The sequence below is a fragment of the Salmo salar genome, chromosome 19, assembly GCF_965601325.2.
Source record: "Salmo salar chromosome 19, fSalSal1, whole genome shotgun sequence".
In the NCBI taxonomy this organism is placed as follows: Eukaryota; Metazoa; Chordata; class Actinopteri; order Salmoniformes; family Salmonidae; genus Salmo; species Salmo salar.
This window is the reverse complement of record NC_138309.1, coordinates 78,041,893-78,067,459: the sequence shown is the minus strand read 5'-3', so window position 1 is coordinate 78,067,459 and position 25,567 is coordinate 78,041,893. Positions and strand designations below refer to the sequence as shown.

The 25,567-nt window shown below is 43.7% G+C and overlaps 1 protein-coding gene across 1 annotated transcript in view; it reads right to left on the bottom strand.

Annotated features, from left to right (window-relative positions):
• The window catches only part of hs6st1b (heparan sulfate 6-O-sulfotransferase 1b), a 99,524-nt gene extending 74,318 nt beyond the window's left edge, over positions 1-25,206 (bottom strand). Inside the window, exon 1 of the mRNA XM_014159644.3 lies at positions 24,405-25,206. Coding sequence (XP_014015119.3) covers positions 24,405-24,922 — 518 coding nt within the window. The 5' untranslated portion in view covers positions 24,923-25,206. The remainder of the gene's footprint in view (positions 1-24,404) is intronic.
• Positions 25,207-25,567: the final 361 nt, after the last annotated feature.

The window sequence follows — 25,567 nt, the reverse complement described above, 5'->3', positions numbered from 1 at the left end:
CTCCCTATTTGATTTCTAGAAAAACAATCCTTTATCTGATCTACCCTGTTTTTGTTTGCTCCATCATTTGTTTTCTTCATGTCTTTAAGTTTGGTCTGGGCTTTAATTTTGTTTGCCTGTTCTTGGGAAAATGTTGTGCGTGCTTGTGGTGGGTGTCTTTTAGGTCCCGGTTGTTGTTGCTAGTCAACTTTCAGTGGACACCCCCATGAGTGTCTTTCAGAACCCCTCCTTAAACCCCACCTGTTTCATTTGGGTTGTTTTCTATGACTGTTAGTTCCCCTTTATGTTTGAGCAACAATTTTTCTTTTTCTTTTTGGGGAACGTAACACTGACCATAAAAGTCTAATGTAAAAGTGTGTCTGTTTACCCCGAGCACACACAGACATTCAAACACTGACAGATGCAAACAAATGCAAGCGCATTTGGTCAATATTGTAATATACACACAAGCTAGTGTTAAACTGCTAAGAGAGCATTGTGACATTTTGTGTGGGGGGAAAAAAAGCTTTTGCACTGAGAGGGATATGCTACACTGCCACACAAAGTACTTGATCTGAGCCTTCAAGTTCACAAGCAGAGGATGGAGGACCAAAATGTGGAGGAGTAAACAATTATCCAAAACCAAACGAGGGGGGATGTGGATTTGTTTAGTGCGCTAGGCAAGATCATGTGGTAGGAAGAGAGATGGAGCTGTGTACACAGTCTGAAGATGATAATGTGGTAGGAAGAGAGATGGAGCTGTGTACACAGTCTGAAGATGATAATGTGGTAGGAAGAGAGATGGAGCTGTGTACCCAGTCTGAAGATGATAATGTGGTAGGAAGAGAGATGGAGCTGTGTACACAGTCTGAAGATGATAATGTGGTAGGAAGAGAGATGGAGCTGTGTACACAGTCTGAAGATGATAATGTGGTAGGAAGAGAGATGGAGCTGTGTACACAGTCTAAAGAAGCAGCGGGGTCTCTAATACCCAGTACTACATTCCCTGCAGTGACCTCAGAATAACTTGACGCCCAGTAAATCACGAAGAGAGGGACCCCCTCTCCCTTAATCCTGTCCATATCCTGTTTCCTTCCTGTGCTCCTTCTTTTCATGTTGTGGACAGTCTGGCTGAATGAGGGATTTACATTGTAGTTATTTAGCAGACGCTCTTATCCAGAGCGACTTACAGTTAGTGCATTCAGCTTAAGATACTCAAAAGATGGGCAGGGACTCCGTTGTCCTGACTTTAGGGGGAAGCTTGTTCCACCAATGGGGTGCCAGGACAGAGAAGAGCTTTGGGATGAGCCCGATGGGCCTTTGAAGTGCACGGCCTGGATCATACCACAGGGGGCGAGAGAGGGCAAGAGTGATTGAGTAAGCAGGGGACAGAGTGGTGGAGAGACAACATGTTGGAGCTAGCTAAAGAGAGCCCTACTGGAATCTGTATGTTGTTTTGGTATGCAGGCATACAGCATGGTGGTGTTTCACAAATGGCAGGTCAGGATGACCAACTGCTGGACCATGACTAATTCTTCCCAGGTTCTAGTTTATGGACAAACATGGCTGCCTGAAGGCTTTGTTTATTTTGTGTTGAAGTGATCATCTGAACAGCTTTGGGTGGGTTACGGCCCCAACAATTTTGGAAACCAGATTAGCAGGGTTTCAACTGACATTTCTGCTGTATCAACAAGTTGAAACCAATGGCGCAAATCCTGACTCAAAATATAACTAGGCTAACTATAATCATTAAGGTGCACTTCTGCATAATGTATCTGAAGTTTAGATTTGAGCTAATGTCACTATAGTCTGGAATGACAATCTGTTGCCCAGCAACTGTAAAACCACTACGGTCATTCCGTTAGAAACGAGTGATCAGCAGTATTCTTCTGACATGAAACAGGCGGGTAACGAAAGCCTCAGGTGTGCTGAGATTCACACTGTGGAAGATATGCATCCCACAGATGAGAGCAGGGCTGGTAAAATAAATACCCCACTTTTTTCCCCTCTGCCCACATTCAACTACCAGCACATGGCTTTGTCTGGTGCTTATCCACACTGAGCACGGGTCTGCAGTGCGATAAATAATTCATTTAAAAGAATTAAAAAAACATACCCTGCAACCATTTTACCCCACCCCTCTGTTAATTAGAAAAAGTAGACACGAGGCTGGGGGAATAAGGCATAGTCCTTCCATGAGAGACATTTCACCCCCCCGGGGCATTCCATTCATTTTCCCTTTCAGAATCTGCTCTGTGCATGCACTGAGAGCGGATGGTTCCAGGAGAGGGACGGACGGGAGGGGTGTTCTGTATTGTCAGTGTTCTGTACCTCCCAATGAACTTCCTGTGCACAGCTTTTACGAGGTCTGCTGCCATTTCTGATCACTCCGTGTGTGTGCGCAAGCAACGCCAATCTGACTTCCACACCATGCACATCCTCTAAACTACAGCTGTAAAATGGAAAGTGTTGAGATGGGGTTCTTGTCTCCACCTAAGTAGAATTCATATCCGGCTGAGATGGAGAGAAAATGTGAGTGAGTGAGAAAAGAAAGGAGGGGGATGGGGTGGTGGAAGGACAATGAGGGCAAGGGAAGCATCTCACCCTCGATCGGGTTCCCCTTACCTCAGGGTCATGTTGTGTGACCTGCAGATATCATCCGCTATTTATTGCTGTCACAATTCCACAGAGAACACGTGTTGCTGAACCATGCCACAATAATTATGCAGTACATAGCGTACAAAAGCTTGTAAGTGAATATGGGTAAGCAATGCACAACACTAGGACGAAGAGTACAAGTGGTTACCAGTGGTCACAAATTGTCAGTTTCCCTGCTTCAACAGTTTTTTTTCATTGTTTTACAGATTGAAGCACCAATTGCAATCCAGAAAGGTGAGGTTGGGTTCAACTCCATTACAATTCCAGCCAATACAGAGCTAACATTGGCCACATGAATTGGAATATAAAAATGCCCTTACGGAAACAGGGTATATTAGAATTCAAACACCAAAACTGAAGCGTCAGGCCCAATAGCTGTGCATTCAAGACAATGTCTACGGGAGAGAATTAAATGCCCGAAATCGACTTCTCACCGACAGCACCCGCCTAGCTAGTCTGCACACAGCTGCTGTTGTCTGCCAGGTCGGAGAGAGAATGATTCATTAATTCTATGGGAAACCATGGCGGTGCATCACTGTTAAAAAGCGAACCCAATATGTCCCTCGGCATGCAAAGCGCAACAGTTTGGCATTTGCATTTTCCCACAATTCAATTAGCACGGTTGTCAGCCACCTGGGCCCGTTCACATGGCATCCAACAGACTGGCGCCCCGCATCTCGCACTGACCCATCTAAGCTTTTTGGAGAAATGCCCCCCCCCCCCTCCAGCTTTCTCCCCACCCTAACACTCTCACGCACTCAATATCACCCTACACAACAGTGAATTCAACTTAAAACAGGGGTGCTTTAACTCCAACTTGAAACATTGACCTCTGAGGGGCTATTCAAAAGGTGTTACCTTGGAAACACAAACACACGCCTTCTACAAGAACTCTTTAAATCCAGTCCACAACCCTTTCATCCCCCATATTTTGGGTCTTTCAAGGATCCAGCTCTGTTAGTAGCACACTAACGTAGTGGTTTATAGCTCTCAGTTCTGGGTTCTCAAAAATATATATATTTTAGAAGGCCTCCCAAGATGGCAGCTTAAAGAATTCCATCAGGGCTCCATAGGGCTAATAACTACCCCACAGTGGGAAGAGCAGACTGAAACCACTAGTCGAGTGCATGGGAGACAGTCCCATCACCCCTCCCAGTCTTCTAATTTTCCATTTTAAATGTTGAGCTGCCCTGAAGCAATCAGACAATAAATCAACTTCATCTCAGACAGTTTTACTATCTTAATCTTCACCACGCCCCAAAAAGGTGCATAGGAAGTCTCAATCTGGTTTGTTTATGTTCACTTGGAAAGTTGACTGTAAAATAATATTCCAGGCCCGAGCAGATACAAGTGACACAAAACAATGGGACCAGACGCAAGGAAATCGAGTATGGGCAAACTCCAAATCATGTCTTTTTGTACGACCCCTACTACATTTTATTTATTTAATACAAGAAATGTTCTCAGACGAGTACGGTGGCAAGCGAGAGGAGTCCAACATATGGTAGTCTATTTAAAAGTTGAATTAATAAAATCACTGACTCACATTGGAACTCTGGAGAGATGCTGGACCAGTGCCACAGCTTCCTGTTCAAATTCATTCAAAGCAAAATCAGGGATTTCTGCAGTATTTGGCAGATGGCACCAACTGGACTAAAAATCGCCTGAAACCCTCATGTCATCTTTCAGGTTCTTAAACATGACATAACATTTTAGTCATTTAGCAGGCTCTTGCGCAGAGCAACTTACAGGTGCAATTAGGGTTAAGTGCCTTGCTCAAGGCCACAGACAGATTTTTCACCTAGTCAGCTTGGATTCGAACCAGCGACCTTTTGGTTACTGGTCCAATGCTCTTAACTGCTAGGCTACCTGCCACCCCCTGTTGATTTGAAATCTCCTGATGTTAATTGCTACCTTGGGGTTGTACATCACCAATGAAACAGTCTGTTCCATTTCTATTCCCTCCTGTTTGGTCTGTAACAGGCACCAATGAAACTCAATAGTAATACTGCCACTACTACAGAAGTAGACCAACGTGAATACCAAGATGGAAATGAGAGAGTAGCAAACCTGCATTCAGAATTGTCAGATCTCGCTTGGGGCTCCGGACTCGTAGCAAGCGCGTCACTATCCTTTACAGAAACTTAAAAGACGAGCGGTAACTTATGTCAGATTTCTGCAGGTTTCAATCAAATTATTTATGCCAGAGTTGACATGGGTTTCTAGGGTAGGGGAAAACACATTTGGCTTCTGATGGACAGCTCATTTACGGCGAGCTATAAAAGTGGAGCGAGGGGGGAGACCGCCTGGATCGAAGATATGATTTCCTGGAATCATACCGACCACGACACTACCGCCCCAGCAGACAGAATGAATGAACGCCCCTCGGGAACCTGGGGTATTGGCATCTTCTGATCCCTCCCCCTTCTTCTAACTCTCCCCCATCCCTCTCCCCACCACCCCTTCTTCTAACCCTCCCCCATCCCTCTCCCCACCACCCCTTCTTCTAACCCTCCCCATCCCTCTCCTACCCCTCCCCTCTTCTCCCCCTCCCATCCCTCCACCCCCTTCTTTTACCCCTCCCTGCCATCCCTCCACCCCCTTCTTCTACCCCTCCCTCCCCCTTCTAACCCCCCCATCCACCACCCTTCTCCCCCTCTTTTACCCCTCACCCCACCTACCCCATCCCTCCCCCTTCTTCTAACCCTCCCTCCACCACCCTTCTACCCCCCTTTAACTGTCCACTTCCTCTTATTTCACCTCCACATCTTCCTACTTTTCTTTCCTTGATTTCTTCTAGCTTAATGTTTAGACTTTTTTCTGCTCCGATGGGCACATTTGCGGGTGGTACAATGGAACAGCTGTCGGGAGACTAGGCTGGGTCCAAGAATGACTGCAAATATCCCAGGGAGAGAGGGAGGAAAATAGGATAAATGCTGCACGATTTCTGGCTTCATGCCGACAGTCACAAATGGGGTCTGCAGATGAGCGAATGCATTCTCCATTCCAGGGCATACACAAGAAATGCTACTATCCAGAGCACTGCATTGAGGGTAAATCGCAATGGGTGTCAAGCCAAGTTTCCAAGCTGACCCAGGTGTATGCATTTCCAAAACACTCCAATATCAGATAACATAGCAGTGGGCAACATTTACGGAACCTCCCACGTACTTATCTGCCATGAGGTTCTGACTCTCGGTGCACCAGTAAATATATCATGCTTGGTAGTGTGTAAATTGCCCTCTAGCAATCCCCATGTGCCCTCAGATCCCCCTTGTAAAGCGCAATAACAGTGGTATAAATAGGGTCCCACATGGAGATGAATATCTTAAGACTCCTCTCCCACGTGTCACATTTTTATGTGTACCGGAGTAGGGATCTCTTCGCCTACTTGTCAGACGTTCGCGTCCTCAGATTTCTCTCCTGGCTTTGGATTTTTCCTTCACCATCGCCTCTTGTCTATCAACGGTCTTGACAGTAAGCTAGAATTGAATATGTAGCGTGGTGAGACAGACCTAAATCTCAAGTCAGCCATTGCACAAGGCATGAGTGAGGCATAGAACAGATCCAAAATTGCTTCAGAGTCAAGGTCATTTGTAAAATGCTATAACCCCAGTGCTATGCACAATATGACCAATGCATCCAATGACAGATTGGTTACCGTAAATTCAGGACTAGAAGCCGCAACTTTTTTCCCCAGGCTTTCAACCTCGCGGCTTAAACAATGACGCGGCTAATATATGGATTTTTCCAGCTTTCAATTTTTTTCTCCAAAAAAAAACACATTCCGTGACGTGCTCAGTTTTTTGCCGGCATGAAGCTTTCATTAGACCAATGAACTTGCCGAACGGGTTAAGGTCAAACAACTTTTTTGTTTACTGTTTAGATTAAATCGAGCACTCTCAAACTTCCCATCATTCTGATTACGGCAGTCATTTTGTCACCCTCATCATGGCAAAGACACGGAGAAATGCATATGATGCAGCTTTCAAGTTGAAGGCGATTGATCTGGCTGTTGGAAAAGGAAAGGAGGAGCTGCTGCAAAAGGAGCTGCTGCACGGGAGCTTGGTCTTAATGAGTCGATGATAAGACGTTCGAAACAGCAGCGTGAGGAATTGACTCAGTGCAAAAAGACAACTAAAGCTTACTGCAAATGTTTTATTTTTTGTTACAAGCCGTGTTTCGTTAACCTCTATGGGCTAGGTGGGACGCCCACCTACTCAACAGCCAGTGTAATCCCGTGGCGCGATATTCAAATACCTCAAAAGAAAAACTTCAATTTTTCAAACATATGACTATTTTACACCATTTTAAAGACAAGACTCTCGTTAATCTAACCACACTGTCCGATTTCAAAAAGGCTTTACAACGAAAGCAAAACATTAGATTATGTCAGCAGAGTACCCAGCCAGAAATAATCAGACACCCATTTTTCAAGCTAGCATATAATGTCACAAACCCAAACCACAGCTAAATGCAGCACTAACCTTTGATGATCTTCATCAGATGACAACCCTAGGACATTATGTTATACAATACATGCATGTTTTGTTCAATCAAGTTCATATTTATATCAAAAACCAGCTTTTTACATTAGCATGTGACTAGCATGTGACTAGCATTCCCACCGAACACTGCCGGTGAATTTACTAAATTACTCACGATAAACGTTCACAAAAAACATAACAATTATTTTAAGAATTATAGATACAGAACTCCTCTATGCACTCGCTATGTCCGCACATTTTGCAATATTCTCAGTAGATAGCCCGGCATCACAGGGCTAGCTATTTAGACACCCAGCAAGTTTAGCACTCACTAAAGTCAGATTTACTATAAGAAAAATGTTATTACCTTTGCTGTTCTTCGTCAGAATGCACTCCCAGGACTTCTACTTCAATAACAAATGTTGGTTTGGTCCCAAATAATCCATTGTTATATCCAAATAGCGGCGTTTTGTTCGTGCGTTCAAGACACTATCCGAAAGGGTAAATAAGGGTGACGAGCATGGCGCATTTCGTGACAAAAAAAATCTAAATATTCCATTACCGTACTTCGAAGCATGTCAACCGCTGTTTAAAATCAATTTTTATGCCATTTTTCTCGTCAAAAAGCGATAATATTCCGACCGGGAAATCGTTTTTTATTACAAAGAGAGTGAAAGTAAAAGCATGCTATCCCCTCATGCACGAGCCTCAGTCTAATGGCCCTCTGATAGAGCACTTGCCAAACGCACTAATGTGTTTCAGCCTGGGGATGGAATTACATCGTTCAGCTTTTTCCCGCCTTCTGAGAGCCCACGGGAGCCGTAGGAAGTGTCACGTCATGCCAGAGATCCCCTGTATTTGTTAGAGATGATCAAGGAGGGCAAGAAAGACAGGCCACTTCCTGTAAGGAATCTTCTCAGGTTTTGGCCTGCCAAATGAGTTCTGTTATACTCACAGACACCATTCAAACAGTTTTATAAACTTTAGGGTGTTTTCTATCCAAAGCCAATTATTATATGCATATTCTAGTTACTGGGCAGGAGTAGTAACCAGATTAAATCGGGTACGTTTTTTATCCGGCCGTGCAAATACTGCCCCCTAGCCCCAACAGGTTAAAGCCTATTTATTTTTGTTACAAGCCGTGTTTCGTTAAAGCCTGTGTAAAGTTCATTTGTTTCAATGTACCGGTAGGCACCTGCGGCTTATAGACATGTGCGGCTTATTTATGTTCAAAAAAAAATATATATATATATTAATTCAGTGGGTGCGGCTTATATTCAGGTGCGCTTAATAGTCCGGAAATTACGGTAAACTAATGCAAATTGGCCAAATCAAAACGTCTGACTTTCTGTAGGAGTTAGATGGATGGATTTCACTTCCCCATATCTATGATTTACATGCTGTCAGAACCCACATTTGTTTTACTAGCCCGCGGGGGTCCCAAAGAATGATGCACACTCAGAGGAGTGGATCTCAACACGCAAAATGACACCTATTTGTGTGCCACCGGATTTAAATGGGATCACCTTCTGACAGAACTCACCATAGGTCTCCAACACACAGGGGTTTTGTTGATCGCTATGCTCTGTGAGGAGTGGTAGGCTAAGTCGTGGGCGGCATAAGCGGCGGTAGCAGCAGCACGCTGAGCTAAAGGGTCTTCTCGCTCAGCTGTAAATGTGACGCATTAGTAGACGTGTCAGAAAAGGATGAGACAAGGGAACAGGCAACCAGCCCTCTCCTGTAGTTTTAGACCCTGGTGAAGTAGAATCCACTGCACTGACTCATTCACACAGTTTGTGAAGTTGGGGGAGGGGCCACATGCAAATGGGGTGAATACAGCCAAGGGGCACACTTTGAAAATAATGTGCAAATACAGAACCATTACACACCAAATGGAGAATACAGAACCATTACACACCAAATGGAGAATACAGAACCATTACACACCAAATGGAGAATACAGAACCATTACACACCAAATGGAGAATACAGAACCATTACACACCAGATGGAGAATACAGAACCATTACACACCAGATGGAGAATACAGAACCATTACACACCAAATGGAGAATACAGAACCATTACACACCAAATGGAGAATACAGAACCATTACACACCAGATGGAGAATACGGAACCATTACACACCAGATGGAGAATACAGAACCATTACACACCAGATGGAGAATACAGAACCATTACACACCAGATGGAGAATACAGAACCATTACACACCAGATGGAGAATACAGAACCATTACACACCAGATGGAGAATATGGGCTCCCGAGTGACGCAGTGGTTTAAGGCACTGCATCTCAGGTGCAAGAGGCATCACTACAGTCTCTGGTTCACATCCAGCTGTAATTGGGAGTCCCATTGGCCAGCCCACAATTGGCCCAGTGTCGTCCGGGTTTAGCCGGGGTAGGCCGTCATTGTAAATAAAAATGTGTTCTTAACTGACTTGCCTAGTTAAATAAAGGTGAATAAGGATCTGACCATTTCCCCCCCCAATTTTCACTTAAATGACAGCCAAATCTAACTTCCTGTTGCTCAAGACCTGAAGCAAGGATATGAATATTCTTGATACCATTTCAAATGAATGTAGGAGAATATAACACAGATCTGGTAAAAGATAATGCAAAGAAAAAAGCATGCATTTTTAAAATGCAAGAGAAAGGTCATAATGTTTTATTCCAGCCCAGGTGCAATTTAGATTTTGGCCACTAGATGGCATCAGTGTACATGCAAAGTTTGACACTGATCCAATGAACCATTGCATATCTGTTCAAAATGCTGCATCAAGACTGCCCAAATGTACCCAATTGGTTTATTAATACATTTAAATTAATAATGTGCACTCTCCTCAAACAATAGCATGGTATTTCACTGTAATAGTTACTGTAAATTGGATAGATGTCTATGTCCTGGGAATTTGTTTTGTTACTTACAACCTCATGCTAATCACATTAGCCTACGTTAGCTCAACCGTCCCGCGGTGGGGACCGAGACCGTAGAGGAAACACACACACAAAATGGAGAATATAGAACCATTACAAACCAAAATGTGTAACCTTCTCACAACCTGCCATAACACTGCAGCAATTGTCCCTGGCTCCGCTCTCCCTCTCCGCAGCACATCATCTTGAGTTCTCAAACACTGCAGGGGCAATACGTCACCACAGGCATTTTCTCCTTGCCTCTCTGAACCCTTCTCATTCACATTGAGTCGTATGGTACGACCATCACATTACTAGAACAATGACGGGGAAATGATGAGAAAGCCATCATATCAGTGAGATGGATCAAAATAGTATCCACCCAACGTGATAAGGCCACTGCTCTGACACTAGGTGGAGAGGGGGACTTTATAAGTTATGTTCTAAATGAAAAATATAATTAGGACTTTAAAATGGGGATTCAAAAATAGTGGTTTCCCTCTCAGTTGGCTTACTCAATCTCCTCAGCATTTACTCCTTCCACTTTAGAGAAACTAAGAAAAAGTACTGAGAGTTCAAACAGTTTGAATTTAGCCTGCCTACTAGCATCTATTCATGTGTTGTTGCTCATAAATGGCTCCTCTTTCAGTTTTGGGTTGTGGTTCTTTAGAAACACCCCCAGTTCCCTTCACATCCTGCTAGAATTTACTCAATTCCTCACAGAGAGAGTGTTTATGTGATTCAGAGGTGGCCTCTGAGGACTTCACCCTTCCAGAGGGGTTGGAAGAGACAGATTACCTCAGATTGATGTGATAGGCCTCTTATCTATTATTAGACTGAACTGGCGGAGGCCTTTCATTCCAGTTTAGGTGACAGAAAAGATGGGGAAGAGAGTAAACTTCAGAACCAGAGCTCTTTCTTTCACTTTCATTACCTCATGAACACACACACACACACACACACACACACACACACACACACACACACACACACACACACACACACACACACACACACACACACACACACACACACCACACACACACACACACACACACACACACACCCCCCCCCCCCCCGATGATCGCCACGACGCTGTTCTTCATAGTCATACATTAAGGTCACCAATTCCTAAATAAAGAACCTTTTCCGGCTAATCAGTCATCTCATTGTAATTTGTCCCTTGTCGGGAGAATCAATTTGGTGAACACAGAATACGTCCCATTTATCATATCTTTGTGCTATAAATGACTACCGGGTGCCATTTTCAACCCAAGTTTGCCGGCGTGTGATAGAAGATAGAAAGCCACTCCATCAAGGCCTGGTTCAAACCTTTATTTTGAAGAAGAAACCCCACCAAGGTCAAGTTGATTAAGCAAAAAAGCCATTGAGAATGACATTTTCCACAGGCTAGCTGACATGTTGCTGTGATAGGATGGCCAATCCTGCTCCAGCTGTACAGACTGCTTAACAGTTAGCCAATAGCTACCCAGACTCGACAATGACCCTTTTTGTACCAACTCTTTATCTTTCCTGTTGCCTAGTGACTTTATCCCTACCTATATGTACATATCTACCTCAAATACCTCATTCCCCTGCACATCAACTCCATACTGGTTCCATGCGTATATAGCCAAGTTATCGTTAATCATTGTGTATTTATTCCTTGTGTTATCCTTTTTCTACAAATTTCTCTTTTGTCTCTGCATTGTTGGGAAGGGCCCGTAAGCATTTCACTGTTAGTCTACACCGGTTGTTTACGAGGCATGTGACAAATGGTAGTGTTGAGGTCATGATGAGGCAACATTTTCCATGAGCAGTCAATCATAGATGAGTCGAGCCTATCAGGAGGCAAAAATTACTGCGTTTTTTTGGATGCCATTTTCCCCTCAACATCAAGGAGATTCAATTGTGTTGAATCAGTCAATGGCAGACAGAAAATGATAACCTTGGCCATCAAAGAGCTCTTAAGCCTTGTGTTCTTCAAATTGCTCCACTTGAATCGGGTATATCTGCAATTGATACATCTAAATAGAAGGGGAAAGCTGCTTGTGCAACGGCCTTCTCTTCAGTCTAGTCAGCGAACAGACAAGGCGGGGATTCATCAAAATGTTTCCATTTAGCCACGTGTCGTCGGGCAGCAGTTTCTCCCTGGTGTTTTCACAGGGTTTCGCCGCCGAGGTAAATATCTAGCTGCATTTTCTGGTAACGGTACATTACAGTAGCGTTTTTACAGGGTTAACAACATTGTAGTTAGTGTCACTGTAAAGTGCAGTTACTTAACACCTTACTCTTTGCAAAAAAAATCTAACAAGTAGGCTGAAGAAAGACAACTGGGTCCACAGAAAAAAATTATAAATTTCTTTGGCTGGGTCATTCACACAACGGCATGGTCTTTCTATATAGATGTTTACATTCTTATGTGAGTTAACTGGAATTACTCTAGTGTATGGCACATGTATTGCCCTTGACTTCCTAGTGACATTTCCTAGGCAACCGAAGACTCATTTGCTTGTTTCAGCAAGGAGCAACAATGTATATCACATTGAGTCCATGTTACTGCAGAAACACACTCAAAACCAACAGATGCCCGTCCTGTTTCCAGTAAGCTGTTCACCCCCTCAAAAGAAACAAAAACATTTGATTTTTATGAATGTCTTCATCCATAACGGTTGGTTAAACAGTAATTGACTGTGCAAGCCCTACCTAAGTTAACAAGTCAAACCTTTCTAAATCAGATCACCACAAGTACCAAAAGACTTGTTTAAAGGATCAAGTCAAACAGGTGTATCTAAGCCCAGTGTCTTCTCATGCAACCCAGATAGTATTAGTGCAGGGTTTATGCTGCAATATTCCCAAACTATATCATCCAAATCAATCCTCCTTATCTACTGACAAAAATAAGAAGATACTAACTTGTCTTGTATATAGCATAGGCCTACATGTACATAGTAACAGAACAATGTACACTGTATAATCCTTTCCCAGGCAAACACAGTTGAAGGATTTGCATAGCCGCAGAACCGTCTTTGGTGCCGACAGCCTTTAATCCCACTGATCTGATTGGATTAACACGAGGACCATGCTGGCTCAGAAAGCCATGGCTTTGCCTTGGTTCCTTGGGCTTGCCTAAAAGTCAGGTCAGTGACTCGACGAGGGAAGCAGCCCATCCTCAAGACAAGAGCCGGTCAACTGGCTAGCAGGTTATCGTGAGAGGAGATGTAATGCTAAAAAGTTTTGCAGACATATTGACTGCACAAAGATAGGGCAATTTGTGCCCTATCTGACATGATACCCATTTTAGATTCCATTTCCATCTGCACTTCCATTCTGAAGCCAAACTTTCATCTGCACCAATGACCGTATTAGCTCGCTCCTGACTAATAATAATTTGGTGGGTGCTTAATATTGATCCTATTTCACACATGTACAAGTATGAATTAATACACATGCATGAATTGGAAATGCGTTTTTTAGCATATTCCAACTCCGAGACACGCTAGGAGAGTGGGGTCGCAGTCAGGGTTTGCCATCATCAACAGCGACCCTGGAGCAATTAGAGTTAAGTGCCATGCTCTAGGGCCTATCAGATTTTTCACCTTCTCGGTTCAGATATTTGAACTAACAACCTTTCGGTAAAATGGCCCAATGCGCTAACTTCTAGGCTACCTGCTGCCCGACTCACTAAAAATAAGATTTGGCAGATGCTCAGCAAGGAGGCCCGCACTCTCCAATACATGACACAAAATCAAATAAAGGCTTGAAATAGATGGTCATGATGCCATGGCATGGACCCCTCTCTCCACTCTGCTCAGAGACAGAACAGAACAAGGAACAGCTACATTCAATCCAGAGGAGTCAGACCTCAAATAGCTTGAGCCTGACCTCCTTCTGCTAACTGACAGCGGTGAAATGGGCCTCTTCAATAATTTACTTCAATTAAGCCAACCTCCCTCTCCTCACTTCTCCCCTTTTTAGCAACTTTAAGCAGTTTCTTCTCAAAGCTAATGGTGTTATAGTGGGCAGGCAGTACTTGACTGAACAGTTCACACACTGTTGCCAAAAGGGATAGGATGGGAGTGAAATGGAATAAGATTCCCAATTAGTTGGAATGTGTGGCTGGTGTAGCCTTGTGCGGCCTTGTGGATAGAGGCTAATGCAGATAGCCTGACAAATGGCCTGGGGAATTGGATTCAAGTCAGCTAAATGCCCCATCTATCCTACAGTACACTCACACTCACACTCACACTCACACTCACACTCACACTCGCACTCACACTCGCACTCACACTGCACACACGCACACACACACACACACACACACACACACACACACACACACACACACACTCACACACACACACACACACACACACACACACACTACCAGAGTCAGAAGCCCATAGACTGACCACTAGTGTCCATCTTTGGAATAAACAGCAGCTATTGTACCCATCATTGAGAAAAGCACTTCACTTCCTGGTTAGCAGAACAGTGTGGGCAAAGAAAAGAGCCAGAGAGGGGAAATGGTTGTCTACATGAACTACAACGCTCGGGGTCAGGTTCCCAGGGTAAACAAATGACTCATGAAATATCTTAAATGGTGAGGCTAAACCAGATTCTCTCGCGCACACACACACACACCCCAAAAGGGAAAGCCAGCCAGAGGGGGTTTGGCTTTTCATTTGTCTCCACAGATAGTTAGCAACTTAGCTGTGGGCCCCCATACCCCGCCACACGTCGGCCAGGCCCTGTCCCACAGCCATGCACTAAATCACTGGTGCTATTATTACCGCTAAGGAACACCTTTCAACAGGATTACAGGGGTAGGTTGGCTAGCACGACTACCCATTGACAGGTTATTAACTCAGCAAAAAAGAAACGTCCCTTTTTCAGGAACCTGTCTTTCAAAGATCATTCGTAAAAATCCAAATAACTTCACTGTAACGGGTTTAAACACTGTTTCCCATGCTTGTTCAATGAACCATAAACAATTAAATGAACATGCACCTGTGGAACGGACGTTAAGACCCTAACAGCTTACAGACGGTAGGAAATTAAGGTCACAGTTCTGAAAACTTAGGTCACTAAAGAGGCCTTTCTACTGACTCTGAAAAACACCAAAAGAAAGATGCCCAGGGCAATTAATTGCAATGTCCATATTGTGAGACGCCTAAGACAGCGCTACAGGGAGACAGGACGGACAGCTGATCGTCCTCGCAGTGGCAGACCACGTGTAACAACACCTGCACAGGATCGGTACATCCGAACATCACACCAGGTATAGGATGGCAACAACAACTGCCCGAGTTACACCAGGAACGCCCAATCCCGCCATCAGTGCTCAGACTGTCCGCAATAGGCTGAGAGAGGCTGGACTGAGGGCTCTTCACTGTCGAGTCGCGGTTTTGTCTCACCAGGGGTGATTGTCGGATTTGCGTTTATCGTCGAAGGAATGAGCGTTACACCGAGGCCTGTACTCTGGAGCGGGATCGATTTGGAGGTGGAGGGTCCGTCATGGTCTGGGGTGATGGGTCACAGCATCATCGGACTGAGCTTGTTGTCAATCTCAACGCTGTGCATTACAGGGAAGACATCCTCCCTCATGTGGTACCCTTCCTGCAGGCTCATCCTGACATGACCCTCCAGCGTGACAATGCCACCAGCTATACTACTCGTTCTGTGCGTGATTTCCTGCACGACAGGAATGTCAGTGTTCTACCATGGCCAGCGAGGAGCCCGGATCTCAATCCCATTGAGCACATCTGGGACCTGTTGGATCGGATTTAAATCAGCCCAAGCCCATTGCTCAACCTAGCCTATATTTTAATACACCAAGCGTGATATTGACTAGTTAGTAGTTCACCACACTGTCCTCCATCTTGAATAAAAGGCTATTGAATAACTGTTCTATTAAGAGAACAATAAAATATTTAAAGAACGTTTAGGGTGTCTATATTTGCATCAATTAAAACATCTGTCACCTAATGATAAAGAATACAAGATGATTAGTCAATTAGATTCCCTTGTGAGGATGGGACCCAAATTCTCACCAGCAATCAGTCTATTCTAGATCCCCAACTAATATATATTTTCTGAAGTGTGGTACATTCTCCAAAACCACTGACTAATAATACGATCGGGGGGGGGGGGGTATACAGTGTCCTTTAATAGATTAAATAGACCACATTTAAGTTTCAAGCTAAGCTACAGTGCCAAATGCAGAACAATGGCGTCACTGTGTGGAGGGCGAGCTGCTATTGTGGCAGATCTTGATTAGTAACACTCAACACCAACGTTGACTGGCAGTCTGGGCTGCTGGACATTTTAATTAGGCCCCATTTGGAAATGCGTAGTGCAGTCAGGTTAAGCAAAAATGTTTCAGCGAACTGATCCTCTTCAGTGTGCAGGTATTGTAGGTCAACTCCTAAAACTGAAATACTGGAGGTATTGACTTGCAATTCCTAGGGGGGGGGGGGGGGGGGAACTGTTGATGTCTGTAAATGACAAGAGACTAGACTGGACACTTAAAACTGAAGTAATTGTACCAATATTCAAAAATGTATGTTTTCTGTTTTGACAGACGGAAGACAAATTCCCTATAGGGAATCCAAATAGTCAAGGGATACAAACAGATTAGTGCTCAAATAATCAACTATTTAATTGTATCTGGTAGAGCAGATATGCAATATTACATGCAAGATATGTATACTGTAGCTAAGAAAGTAATACTAAGTGTATGTTGAGTAGTAAGCTGTTAGTAACCCATGTGCGTCACCCTAATAATTGTCTATTTTCATCAACGCAGTATTGTAAACATCGTTCGTGGCCCGTGTGCTTGTTTGCCAACTTTTTTGGTACAGCTTTGACAGCGCTACTGTTAGTAGTGGTGGCGCTTGGCTTGCACATGCAAATACAGAACACACAACATTCTATAATAGAACAGTGTTATTTGACGTGTCAAATGAAAAGCTTATTTAACGCATTAAATTGTGTTATGACGTGTATCTTTGACACGCAAAGCCCCAAACAGCGTTCAATGTGCCTCAACCTAATAACTGTCTATTTTCACCTCTTAAATTTAGCCTACTGTACTAACTTGGTGGTGCACATGTAGCCTATAACTTGTTTAAGAGAAATGTAACCATTGAATATTGTAAGAGCGTTCATTGCCTGTTTATATGTCCCCTTTATTTATCATACGGTTCTGACTTGTACAAGGAGTACACTATAAGAATGGCCCATGTTCTGAATTCTGTCGCTGTACATTTCAAAAGTGCTGAACAAATATTTTTTGACTACGTCTGTCGTCGCTCGCTCATTAATGTCTTAAAACAAAATTACAGAATGCCTCTTATGCGCTTGTCGTCCCCTTACGCCATAGTTTGTACATCTCAATTGTCAGTAGAAACCACATTTGTTTAATCAAGTCAGCCATATCAGCTATGTTTTTTTTAAGGCAGTAAGTGAGGCTGAATGAACGGTTTTGCTGCCAGACAAGGCTCCGCTGAAAGCCAGGTGTAACAGTGGTAAGGCGTTGGGACTCTGCTGTAAGGACAGCTTTATGTAGGCCCTAACAGTTTGTGGGCACTGTTTGTCACTGTTATCATGCAAATAATGTATTGTTTAGTGTTGTGGCTTTGCTGGCATGCATCCCACATTTTTTTGTTTTGTTTGCCCCAGCAAGATTTACATGCTAAAATCGCTACTGCTCCTGACACAGTCCCTCACAAATAAACACAGCTGTTCCAGACAAAACAAAACACACAGAATGAGAGTAACAGTCTGCCCAAGGTTACATGCCCACAAACTGACGCAAGCAGAAGTGTTGTTGACACACCATGAAAAAAAGATCTGCCTTCATTCTTCAGCGACTCTACAATCATGCAAGCTGATTAGAACTGGGCCTATTTCTGCTTGAGGCAGCAAGGATGTAAGGAAAGCATAATATGGAAGAGGCGGACATGGGTGATATGAACATACTCATGTGACACACAAACACAGGGTGATGTTCTGTGCATCGGTTAGTTTGAGGCACTTGTTGGCTCGTAACACCTCATTCACTGCAGCTGTTATTGCCACGACAGTGATGAAGCTTGACTTTGGAAAAACAAATAAAAACAAGACACCATTACTTTTGAGGGAAGAACTTTTGATATTTCATTGGAGTACCCTGAAAAATCCATTCCACAGAGGTTTTGCTGTGAGAACACTCAGGCTTGCTTTATTTTCTTGCATTTCCAACCTTCAAAGCCTTGAATGTCCAATGCAGCTGTTTTTCCCTCTAAATATCAAATAATTTCTGGCCAACAATGAAGTACCTGATTGAAAAAGCTTCATTAAAATGACCAAAGCCATTAAAATGGACAAGCAAGAATTTTGCTAGGACTGTCTGGGAGTGGTCTGAGAGCGGGTTCTAATTGGAGGAGCCTAACGGGAGGGATATGTAACCTGAAAACGAGCCGTTACTGGTCTATAGTCTAGTGATGTCACCAGACAAAACAGAACTCCACCCATGTAAAACCTGCTGATTAGAAAGACCTGTGTAAATTGTATTTTTTTCAACCAGACACTATCAGGAAATAACAGACACTGGGTACAGACACCTTCCTAATATTGAGTTGCAACTCCGGGAGCCACTTTCAAAACTGCAAAAAGGGTAACCAGGGTTATTAGTGCTCAAAAAGGACAGACAGGTTTGGAATGCCCAGTACGACGTGATGAGAACTCATCTTGATTTTTAAATATACATCATTTAAATGACTGATGGCTTTCGCTCTTATCAGATATTGATTACATTAAAAAATCCAGAGGTGCTCCATTGGAATGTATTTGCAAACACAACTATCTTCCCCTGGCATTTTCCTGCTTACTTCACATTACCACACGTGATTATGTTAGACCGCAATTTATTGTGGATGTAGCACGTTCATTATCACATAGATGTCATGTCATGATGTGTATGCTACAATAAAAAATATGAGCAGCTGGAAAGGCCGTGATCAGATTTTTCAAATGTGGTGCATTCAATCCATGTTGTTAAAAACAGAGTGGGGGGGGGGGTCCTTGTTGACAGGGCTCGATCAGTCAGAGCTGGAGGTTGTGATGCACTGTAAAAACTAAGGAGGCTTGCTGGCAGCAGAGCCAGATTACACCCGCGCTTCAGGACATAATTGATGCCCTTAGCCAGCGATGTACAGCATTAGGCCCGTTGAGCTCATTTTTCTACCCCCTTCTCTCACAGTGATTGGACATAACCATCCATGAAATGCCCATTTCCATCAGCATAGCATGTGGTGGACCATCCGTGATGGTGGGCCACTGGGCCCTTTCCGTGTCTTTTGGGGCCCTCACAATCCAGGGCTGTTTTCAGGGCGGTTGGAAAAAGGAGGGATATAGTCGTTATCAAAATGATTCCGTGATACAGGCACAACAGAGAATAGAAGGACAACAGCCAGTGGTATACAGAGCTCAAATAAGGGAACGAGGCAAATCACTGACAATTAGTGGTCAACGGTGCAGATGAAAACACCCCCAGCAAATAGAGCTCCAAAATGTGTGTAAACACAACTCATTTCTAACATATGTCTGGAATGTCGAGAACAAAAAAGAAACAGTAAACCCATATATTTAACCCCAGATGCTGGCCATGTTTGCCATGACAAAATACAACTTTGTATACAACTTTGTCAAAGAACAACAAAATGCATTATCGTTTACCAGCCATGCATATTTGACAAAATGTCAGGAGACCTCGAAATCAGAACTACTAACACTGATGGAGCCCATTTGATTGACAGAAGGATTATCCCAGATATGCAACATTCATGAGGCATGCATTTTGAAAGATGTATAGAACCATGAACTGTACTGACAAAATGTATGCATGCATGCGTCACTAAGTCGCATTGGATAAAAGTGCCGGCTAAATTGCATACATATACACACACAAAAGGTATGTGGACACCTGCTTGTCGAACATCTCATTCCAAAATCATGGGAATTAATATGGAGTTGGTCCCGCCTCTGCTGCTATAACAGCCGGCACTCTTCTGGGAAGGCTTTCCGCTAGATGGTGGAACATTGCTGCGGGGACTTGCTTTCATTCAGCCACAAGAGCATTAGTGAGGTGGGGGCACAGATGTAGGGCGATTATGCCTGAATTGTAGTCTGCGTTCCCATTCATGCAAAAGTTGTTCGATGGGGTTTCAGTTCGGGGCTCCGTGCAAGCCAGTCATGTTTTTTCCCACAGCGATCTTGACAAACCATTTCTGTTTGGACCTCGACTTGTGCACAGGGGCATTGTCATGCTGAAACAGGAAAAAGGGCCTTCCCCAAACTTGCAAGCACAGAATCTTCTAAAAATGTAATTCTATGCTGGAGCATGACTTCACTGAAACTAAGGGGCCTAGCCCGAACCATGCAAAACAGCCCCAGACTATTATAGCTCCTCCACCAAACTTTATAGTTGACACTATGCATTGGGGCAGGTAGCGTTCTCTTCGCATTCGCCAAACCCAGATTCGTCCGTCGGACTGCCAGATGGTGAAGCGTGATTCATCACTCCAGAGAACATGTTTCCACTGCTCCAGAGTCCAATGGCGGCCAGCTTTACACCGACTCCAGCCGACACTTGGCATAGCACATGGTGATCTTAGGCTAGTGTGTAGCTGCTCTGCCATGGAAACCCAGCTCATGAAGCTCTCGGCAAACAGTTATTGTGCTGATGTTGCTTCCAGAGGCAGTTTGGAACTCAGTGATTTTTTTTCAATTATAGCTACTTCGTGGCTGAGCCGTTGTTGCTTCTAGACATTTCCACTTCACAATAACAGCAATTACAGTTGACCGGGGAAGCTCAAGCAGTGCAAGGGTTTTCTTTATTTTTCTATATTATAGCATAATAGTTAATACATCAAAACTATGAAATAACACATATGGAATCATGTAGTAACCAAAGACGTGATAAACAAATCAAAACCTACTTCACATTTGAGATTCTTCAAAGTAGCCACCATTTGCCTTGATGACGGCTTTGCACACTTTTGGCACTCTCAACCAGCTTCACCTGGAATGCTTTTCCAACACTCTTGAAGGAGTTCCCAGATAGGCAACCAACAAGTGCTCAGCATTTCCTTCACTCTGCAGTCCAACTCATCCCAAACCATCTCAAAATCGGTTGTGGTCAGGTGATTGTGGAGGCCAGGTCATCTGATGCAGCACTCCATCACTCTCCTCCTTGGTGAAATTGCCCTTACACAGCCTGGAGTTGTGTTTTGGGTCATTGTCCTGTTGAAAAACAAATGATAGTCCCACTAAGTGTAAACCAGATAGGATGGTGTATCGCTGCAGAATGCTATAGTAGCCAGGATGGTTAAGTGTGCCTCGAATTCTAAATAAATCAGTGTCACCAGCAAAGCACCCCCAAAACATCACACCTCCTCCATGCTTTACGGTGGGAACCACACATGCGGAGATCATCTGTCTCACAAAGACACAGCGGTTGGAACCAAAACTCACAACTTTGGAATCAGACCAAAAGGACAGATTTCCACCGGTCTAACGTCCATTGCCCGTGTTTCTTGGCCTAAGCAAGTCTTCTTCTTATTGGTGTCCTTTAGTAGTGGTTTCTTTGCAGCAATTCAACCATGAAAGCCTGATTCACGCAGTCTCCTCTGAACAGTTGATGTTGAGATAGGTCTATAACTTGAACTCTGAAGCATTTATTTGGACTCTAATGAATTTATCCTCTGCACCAGAGGCAACTCTGGGTCTTGTGGCAGTCCTCCTGAGAGCCAGTTTCATCATAGCGCTTGATGGTTTTTGCGATTGCACTTGAAGAAACTTTCAAAATTCTTGAAATGTTCAGTATTGACTGACCTTCATGTCTTAAAGTAATGGGCTGTCGTTTCTCTTTGCTCATTTGAGCTGTTCTTGCTATAATATGGACTTTGTATTTTACCAAATAGGGCTATCTTCTGTATACCCCCCTTACCTTGTAACACCACAACTGATAAACGCATTAAAAAATTCCACAAATTATCTTTTAACAAGGCACACCTGTTAATTGAAATGCATTCCAGGTGACTACCTAATTTAGCTGGTTGAGAGAATGCCAAGAGTGTGCAAAGCTGTCAAGGCAAAGGGTGGCTATTTGAAGAATCTGAAATATATTTTTATTTGTTTAACACTTTTATTACTACAGGATTCCATATGTTTTATTTCATAGTTGATGTCTTCACTATTATTCTACAACATAGAAAATAGTAAAAATAAAGAAAAACCCTTGAATGAGTAGGCGAGTACAAATTTGACTGGTACTGTACACACATACAGTAGCCAATTTATTAGGTACACCATCCCATTCACAAAAATGGCTTGCTATATAAAGCTGGCAGACATGCGTCGAGGCATTGAGTTACTGTTCGATTGAACGTTAGAATGGGCAAAATAATTGACCTAAGCGACTTTGAGCGCAGTATGATTGTCGGTGCCAGGCATGCCGGTTCCAGTATCTCAGAAACGGCCGGGCTCCTGGGCTTTTCACATGCGATAGCATCTAGGGTTTACAGAGAATGGTGCAACAAACATAAATAAAAATCCAGTCAGCAGCAGTCCGGTAGGCGAAAACAGCTTTTTGATGAGAGAGGTCGAAGGAGAATAGCAAGAATGGTGCAAGCTAACAGGCGGGCCACAAACTGACAAATAACAGCATTTCGGAATGCACAACTTGTCGGTCCTTGTCACGGATGGGCTATTGCAGAAGACGACCACACCGGGTTACACTCCTATTAACTAAAAACAAGAAGCTGCTGCTCAAGTGGGCAGGCGAATACCAACACTGCACAATTGAGGAGAATAAAAATATGACCTGGTCTGACAAATCCTGGATCCTATTGCGTCATGCTGATGTCAGAGTCAGGAATTGGCGTAAGCATCTCAAGTCCATGGCCCCATCCTGCCTGGTGTCAACTGTGTAATGGTGTGGGGAATGGTTTCCTGGCACACGTTCGGTTCCTTGATACTAACTAAGCGACATTTGAATGCCACAGCATATATGAACATAGAATCCAATTCAAGCTGTTCTGAAGGTAAAGAGGGGACTGGGCAGGGTACTAGATGTGTGTACCTAATAAACTGGCCACTGAGTGAGTAAACTGCCCTCTTGAAATTGTGGCCCAACCTTCATCATTTTGTACGATTTGATGGTATTGATGATTTGTTTGTAAAATGTTCAGCCCCAATGTGGAACTCGGTTCTCGTCAGTCCAATAAAACCCAGCACTGGGACTGACTATTACAACTGATAAGGGTATGAGCAAAACAAAGATGTCCCTGGACCAGTGGTGAGTGGCACACCCCATCTAGGCCTACATACCTTAAACCTAGAAGCAAAGTGATAGGTGAAACGACTCACAATGGCGTGATCCCCAGCTAGGGAGCACAATAGATTGTTGAAATGTACCCCGGTTTATACAAGATGGAGTGATGCAATGTCTTATTCTGATTTGAAGTGGAGAAGACTGCAATCAGTATGATGTCTTCACACTGACAGGACTTAATGCAGTGCTGATGCTGTTTGATAGAACTTGTCAAGTGTTAAGCTCCTGGTTTACTACGGTGCCATCCCATGGAGCCCTGGACTCAACTAGGGAACCCTCTACTGCCCAAATAAATAGGAAGATTTCCACAGAGGATCTCCGTCATCTCGGTTGTCCAAAATAGTATTAGATGTTGCTAGAGCGCAAATAACAAAGCCCTGCGAAGTTCGCAAAGCAGGCCTGTACAACACATCTCTCAACACTGAGGTGGAATCTGAATTTATGAAGCATGAGGGGGACTCCGTCTGGTCCAGCAGCACTCGATGCAAAACAATGGTTTGAGATCAAGTGAATTGATTACGTAGATAATCATTTTATTGTATAGTGGGCTAAATAATGTGGATGCCTGGTCAAGTAGCATGTCATGTCAAAATAGGTGGTGGTCAAAGTGTACTTGCTATTCCTGAGGACCCCGATGTGATATTGCAAATACAGAACAGGAATCCATATCATCAGTGTTTACAAGAACTGTTGTTAACGCAGTCATTTTCCACTTTTAGAGGCAGATGATGTTTACACCGCACGCTGGGTTGAGAGGGGGGCCAGGGGGCAACAGCATAGACTATGGATGTGTGGCTCTTTATTCTAATATGCGGCGTTTCATGTACGCCTCATGGATGAATAACGTTATCATTAGATAGGGTTATTTTCCTAATGCGACATAGCCTACTACAATGCCCGTAAGAGAAGCAAAACTGAGGAGATTTAAGACTAATATAAAATGTCAAAACATTCCGCACATACCTCAGTTTTTTAGATTTATTTTCTCTCTTGTTGAGCACTCCAGGAACGCAGTTTGTGAGTTCAGTCCAATCCGCATGTAACCCGCAACTCCAGCCAGTGGAGAACCTCGAAAACAGCCAGGTCTCCTTTCTGTTGGGACGGTAACATGTACACTTTTTCTGCCCTGGTCTGCAATCACACGGGACTTCTAGTCTAACATTTTGTACCAGATGCCTGCCAAAAGTGGTTCCGCCAGTTTTCTGTATGTGAAGAAACACTATCACATCTTCACCCTTGATCTCGAAATCAACGGTGCGTTCCAAGTCCCTGACAGGGAAGTAGTACTTTTTCACATAATGGGGATCCGGAGTGGGGAAAATATCCATGTTGTCCTCGGCGAGGTACCCCTGCGGAGACCCGAAGTTCATCACCCCAGGAGCCACGTACTGATATAGAATCAGCATGAAGAAGACGGATCCGACGACGATCAACAAAAATTTGCTGGTCCTCTCAACCATGTTCCCTCCAGTGCCGTTCATTTGTTACCATCTCCCAGATAACCGAAATGGGGGTACTTGGTACCTGAGCGTTGCGCTTTTCGTTTGTCCCTCCATAGACAGTGGGTTTGAGCTCGTCAGAGGACCGCGAAGCAATGAGAGGTCGGGCATGGATACATTGTATCGCTCCCGCTTTCGCCTAGCAAAACTCAATCCGAGTTGGCAAAAATCCAAAACTGCAGATCACAATCGACGTTGAACCCTACACCAATAGTCACAGCACTCACAGCTCGCGCAGAAGCACTGTTCGCATTTTAACAAAGTAAGCAGCGTTGGAAGTGTCTGCCCTCTCTGCACCGTGTTTCTGTTACTGTTGGACCAGCATGCACAGCGACACCCACTTCTCAACACACATTTGCACATATTCACGTAGGCTACATTTAACACACACGCGAGAAAAGAAAAGCTACGGATAGGCCTACACATTTATTTATTGGTTTGGATTACAACGCCCACAGTGGAATTATTTATCTACAAAACATTTATGAGATGAACAATTCTGAGATGAATTAACAACATATTTTAGGCCATATAGTATCTACAATGTTTTTTTATAATGCGAGACTCATTTATCGCAAGGATACAATCAAAATATGTAAATATAATTGAAAAAACAAGCATTTGTAG